This window comes from Lagenorhynchus albirostris, chromosome 3 (assembly GCF_949774975.1).
Source record: "Lagenorhynchus albirostris chromosome 3, mLagAlb1.1, whole genome shotgun sequence".
Taxonomy (NCBI): domain Eukaryota; kingdom Metazoa; phylum Chordata; class Mammalia; order Artiodactyla; family Delphinidae; genus Lagenorhynchus; species Lagenorhynchus albirostris.
Window position 1 is genome coordinate 113,121,761 of NC_083097.1, and position 6,000 is coordinate 113,127,760.

The 6,000-nt window shown below is 58.3% G+C and overlaps 1 protein-coding gene across 1 annotated transcript; it reads right to left on the reverse strand.

Annotated features, from left to right (window-relative positions):
* Positions 1-1,322: 1,322 nt before the first annotated feature.
* On the reverse strand, positions 1,323-1,634 carry SMIM32 (small integral membrane protein 32). Its single transcript, XM_060146262.1, has one exon. It carries the CDS (start codon positions 1,632-1,634, stop codon positions 1,323-1,325), a length of 312 nt encoding a protein of 103 aa, XP_060002245.1.
* Between the last annotated feature and the right edge of the window lie 4,366 nt (positions 1,635-6,000).

Below are 6,000 nucleotides of genomic sequence, written 5' to 3' on the forward strand. Positions count from 1 at the left end.
TTCTATTCCCTCTCAGGTTCTTTGAAATCTGCTCCTCCAAGCTGGGCTTATTCATCCATTGCTTTCCTGCTGTGTTTTCCAGAGCTGGCCTCCCTGTCTACCTTGGGCAGAAGTGCTGAGCAGCTGCCCCCATTGCCTGACCCTCAGGCCCTTCCTTCACCAGGTGGTTCTGGTCCAGAAAAGGCTCCTGGAAGGGCTCAGGCCCAGAGAGGCTCTGAGAGCGACGGAGTGGATGCCAGGTGGGAGGAACCACCCCACAGGGAAGGTCTCCATGGAGCCCTATTAGAGGGAATTTTTTTTTTTTTCCAGCAGATGAGGCAGCAATTCCTCTTTGAGACCCACTCGGAAGACACTTGCCAGAGCAAGTAACTGACTGACCCTGGGGAAAGGTGGAGCTGGAGAGGAGCAAGCATCATTAAAACTGACCTGGGCCACAGGGAGGTGGGAGGCGCGCTGCGCTTGGGTCTCAGCCTCAGCTCAGGATCGCCCTGCCCTTTATCCCCCTTTCCCAAGTGGCGCAACCAATGACCAGAGCGTCGTCAGCACTGGGTCTAATTCGGTGAGGTTTTATTGTAGAAATGCGGCCTCTGGAGATGGAGGACACTATTTCCTGACCACAGGGTGCTGCAGGTGGGACCCTGCGCCTCTAGACCGGCTTCCCCTTTGCGCGTGCGGGCAGAGAAACTGGGTCCTCAGACCCGGGCGGGACCCATTGAAACTCGAGTCCCCTCCTTCCCCAGGGGACGAAGCTTCCGAGAGCCATCATTCCCAAGTCCGGCTGAGTTCACACTCAGATCCTAGTGGGACTCTCGGTGCAAAGAGTGGGAGAGGTGGTAATAGCCGTAAGAAGACGGCTGCAGGGCCGGGGACTCCGGACAGGCAGCTCCGGGCTGGCTGCGCGCTCGGGTAGTTGCGCGCTCACAGCGCCTGCCCGTTGGGTATGCAAAGTAGGGAAGTCAGCGGGCGGCGAGAAAGGCTCCCTTGTACGGGCAGGAGCGCCGTCTTGCAGGAAGGCACCCCCTGCCCGCCCCCCCCGCCCTTCATCTGGGCCCGCTGTCCAGGGAAGAGAGAGTCCTCCAGGGAAGACAGAGTCCTCCAGGGAAGCAGAACCTTAGTTCCCTGCGGCCACGAGGATCGGGACCTTCTACAGCCTCCTAACGCCTCCTACTCCCTTGACGCCCAGGGTGCTGCTCGAGGGCAGGAAGGGTGTTGGGGTCAGGGCGCAGTGTTCCCAGGGGCGTCAGATGCACCCTGCCTGGCTCACACCGACTGCTGGTGGCGAGACCGGCACCGGGCGCCTGCCGGCGTGGCTGGCTCCGCCGCTACACCGGCCTCATCTTCCAGGGCGCGCGGGCGTCCCGCAGCGAGCGGTCGTGGGGCAGCGCGGCGAAGGCCGAGTGGCGCAGCTGGCAGCCGATGAAGAGGACGACGAGCGCCACGGAGAGCAGCAGCAGGAAGAAGAGCAGCAGGTAGGTAGGCAGGTCGGGCTTGGCGGCCGCGCCGTCCCGCATCCCGCGCGCGGTAGCTAGCTCCAGCGGCAAAGCGCCCTCCGCCTTGACCGTGGTTGCCAGGGCCAGCGCGCCGCCTACCGCCGCTTCGGGGCCGCCCGTGGCGTTGAACACGTCGCCGTACATGGCCCGCGGGGCCGCCGACCCCGGCCCGACCGCCTCACTTCGCTTTGCGCCGCCCGGCGCCGCCCCGCGCTTCCATGGCGTGCCCTGCTCTTCCCGCTACGGGTGACTGACCGTGAGCCAGGTGCCTGCGGGGTCGCCGGAACCGCGGAGCCCCCGGGCCGCCGCCGCTCCGTAGCCTGCCGCGCTCAGCTGCCCTCCCCGTGGGGTGGTGGACCCCACGGTTCGGAGCTGGACGGCTCGGCGCCCGCGACCCCCGGACTTTTCGGGTTTCTCGCCGTCGCAACCCGCGGTCCCGAATCAGCAACCCGGGTTTACGGCCGCCCTCTCAGCTCGGACCCCAGTTCCGGTGAGCTCCGGGCTCCGGGGCGCCCCTGGGCTACAGCGGCGGCGAAAGCTGAGTGGTGAGTGTGGCCGCAGCTCGGGATCCCTGCTGGGCGCCGCCAGAAGCCGAGTGCACAGAGGGCGCAGACCCGGAGTCCTCCGCGTCCTCCTGCGCTGCCGCCGCTGAGTCTCAGAGCAATTCTGCAGCCTCGAGCCCCTGTTGAGATGCCGGGTGTGCGGAGAACCTGTCCCCGCTGGCTTCGGCTGCTGCGCTCCTGTCTCGAGCTGGAGACTGAGCTCTGAGGCGCCCCGCGCGCTCAGGTCCAGGGCGGGGGGTGGGGGGGTTGGAGGGGGGCGGGACTGGCGGCGGCTGTCCCCGGGGAGCGGCTGCGAACCAATGAGAGCGAGAGAGGACAGGTATGCACCCCCCCCCCCCCCCCCCCCGCCGCGCCTGGCCTCACATCATTCTCGGACAGAAGGACACACAGAGAGGGAGGGAGGAAAAACACAGGGTCATGGAAAGACAGACAAAGAGACGATTACAGACCTGAGAATAGAGACACACGCAAAATAGAGACAATATGGACAGCCAACCGGTTCAGAGACCAGGCTCAGATAGGCATGGATACCTGTTTTTGTTCCCGCGGACATTCTCCTTCCAGGCACAGCCTGGTTGGCTCCGAGTCCCAAGACTGGGTAGTTTGGGGAGGGCAGGGAGGCCCTGGGTAAGGGCAGAGGGCTCCCAGACAAGCTGGGGCTGGTTCCGTGGGCCCAGGCTCCTCTCTAGCTGAGGACACATGTGCTTCCCCACCATGAGCTCACTTTATCAGCGCCCTTGGCCTGTTCTGCTCAGGCACAGAGGGCAGGAGGAAGATGTGATGCTGGCAATGGCCCACCTGCCCTTGGCAGCCCTGGCAAAGGCTTGGTGGCCAGGACAGGGGTGAGCAGTCAGCAGAACCAAGGGGTGTCTCCTTTCCAGGAGTCCACACTCTTCACTTCCTTTGCGAAGTTTTCCAAGCCCCCCAGATTAGAATGGGAACCAGTGGCCTGGCCACCGCAGCCCCTGCACTCTTCAAGAAGCGCTGACTGCCCTGGACTGTCATGGTCTGGCACGAAGCTGAAGGAGGCAATCACCCTCAAGGTTCTGCAAGTGTAGGGTCAGGAGGGAGTGTGCCTCCTTCCATTTTGCACCCTGGGCACCTCAGTCCTCACCCTAGTCCCAGCTCTGAGACCCCTACAGGGTCAGCCAAGGTCACAGCCTTGTCTCCCTCCCCCACACCTCCTTCCCCCATCAAGGGGTACAGGATGTGGGAGAGCTTGGTGAGCATCGGCTGCAGGAACCTGTGGGAAGATGAGTTCGTTATTTGCCTCTTCCCCACTGCACCTCGCACCTGCCCACAGGCTTAACAAGAGCAAGCAAGGTGTGCAAGGCCATCATCGGCCAGAGCGCATTCCCACAATGCCCAGCTCAGCCCAGGAGAAACACCTCTGTGAGCTCTTTGTATAACACTGAATTGTGGGCCTGTCCTGACCCTACAGAGGGTTTGACTGCTTGCTAAGTGAGGTGCAGAAATGCTCCGGAGACCCTCCTCAGTGTTTTCCTGCAGTTCCATGGACAAGGCCTGTGGGGAGCCTCCCTGAGCATGGGGGTGGGTGTGGGTGTGAGGTGGAGAGCGGGACCTGGCAGGACTTAGCATGACCCCATCTGCCCAACTTGGTCCTGGGGTGCTGCCCAATGTGCTCCAAGGGCATAGGGCCCTGAGCCCCTGTGCCCGGCCGCTGCTTAGGCCAACTTCTCATCTTCCAGATGGGAAAGCCGGCTCCGAGAGGGGCAAGGTTCATCCATGTTAGCACAGGACAGCCTCCACGTAACAGTGATGCAGCAGCTGTGGATGTGGGCTGCTCGGGCAAGGAGCAGAGGCCCTTTCTCTGAAGGCCTGAGCTATTTGGGATAGCATTTTACTCAGCCAGCAGGATCCCAGGGACATTATGTGAAACCGGAAGAAGCTTCCTCAGGGACACTGTCAGCCAAGGGGAGAGGCAGCATGTGGATTGGATGGAGGGGATTTTATCCAGGTGAAGCCGCTGCTGTCAGTAACTCTCTGGGTCTTGGGTTTTTTGTTTGTTTTTTAAGGTACAACAAAATTAAAATTTTCTTTTTCATTAAAGATTGTGCCCATCTGAAAAATATAAAATGAAGAAAAACATCAACATATTTTTGGTTTGTAGCTTAGTTTGTGGTTTGGCCTGGAACTTCCTCCATATGTTTGTGTGGGGAGTCATGGTAGCCCTGCCGACCCCCGGCTTCCTCTCCACCCTGCTCATGAGGTCATGTAAGACAACCAGGCAGTGGCAGGAAGGCTGGGTGCCTCAGCTGGGAGGTCCTAAGTGGAATCTGGGCCAGGCCTCAGCCTTTTGGGCTATAAAGTAAGGGTTTATGGTAAGTGATTTCGGGTTCCAAAATTGTGCTGTGATCATTCAGGAAGTGGGCAAAGAGTAGGGGGTGTCTGCAGAGGGCTTGGTGTGGATGGAGGGTCTCTGCAGCTCCATTGCTCCTGGTGGGGCAGGGAAATCTCTGCACCTGGGGTCCCTGGCAATGCGCATTCCTTCCTCAGAGCTGCTGCTTTTCATCATCATTTTGCATTTTGCAGGCCTTGCAGCCTGTGAATGGAGGAACTGGGACTTGAACCTGGGCATTGGGTTCCAGAGTCTGCAATGAACCACTACCGTGGGCCACCTCCAATTTAGAGCAGTTCTAGTAGCCACGGTTCACACCTCTTTCCATAGGCCAAGCACTTGCTGCTCACAACAACCTGTGAGACAGACACGCTAGCACCTCCATTTTCCCAAGGAGGAAGCTGCAACCCCGAGGACTGGTGTCACCTGCCAAGGTCACACGGCTGGGTCACGGTGCCCTGGAGCCTCAGACTTGGCAGTCTGTTCTCATCTACTCAGTCTTAAGCTGCTTTTGCTAGTGAGAAACTTAACAGAGAGTGTGGTCAAACCGTCTTTCCTGTTGGTAAAGTTGGAGGAGGTATCTTGCCCTTTTTAGGGGGTCCTTTGGTCCCAAAGTGGGAGGGCACTGTTTCTTTTCCAAAAGATGTTCAGAGAGGATGGTCACGTTCCCTGAACATCCCCAGGCAGGAAATTAAACAAGGTTGGTGCTGAGTAAATGCAGAGATGAAGTTTACACAGCTCTTTACACAAGCCAGAGCGACCTTCCATTAGGAAGCTTTGTGTACCCATACATTTAAGTCTCGGGAAAGATTATAAAGGGCCTTGGAGGTTGGCTTTGACAGGCAGAGGTCACAGGGCTGGGATCCCTGCGGGACCTCTTCCCCATTACGTGGTCGCTGAGTGACACACGCTCCCTCCCTGCTGGCCTGTCTTCGGAGAGACCAAGAGAGGCGAGGCAAGGGTGCCTTTCCTGCTGCGATGGGGCCATTCGTTAGCTGTTAAATGGAAACTTGGGAGACTGCAAGCATTACAGCCCCAGGATTTCATAAACTGCTGCACCGGCCCTTGGTGCCTGGTAAAGCTATTTTTATTTCTTCTGCTCACTAGGGGAATTATTATTAAAGCACTCAGCATCACCAAGAGGCTGGGGTGAAGATCAAGGGTGAAGTGTTGCTGTCTGAGGTTGGAGTTCATTGCTGCTGGTATTGGTTTCCCTGCGTCCTGTGAGTATTTAACCGCTGGAGTGGAGTGGTCTCCGCATCCTCTGTGAACGCTGGTGATGCCCTTGCTTGCAGACTTTTATTTTAACCATCACCCTTGGCAATGTTTTTGTTTTGTTTTGTTTGGGTTTGTGTGTGTTTTTGGTTTTGTGTTGTTTGTTTTCGTTTTTGTTTGGTACAGATGGCTTTGGCAACCATAGTGATTTGTGACTGAAGGTTGCATTTTAGAATGTCCATTTTAAGAACTGAATAGCAAGTAGGCCAAGCCCAGGCTCTGAAATGAAGTGATTTTCCAAGTGGAAGCAGACAGCAGTGGGTTTGGAGAATGGTCATGCCAGGGCTTTCGAGGGGTTGCAGTCTGGTTTGTG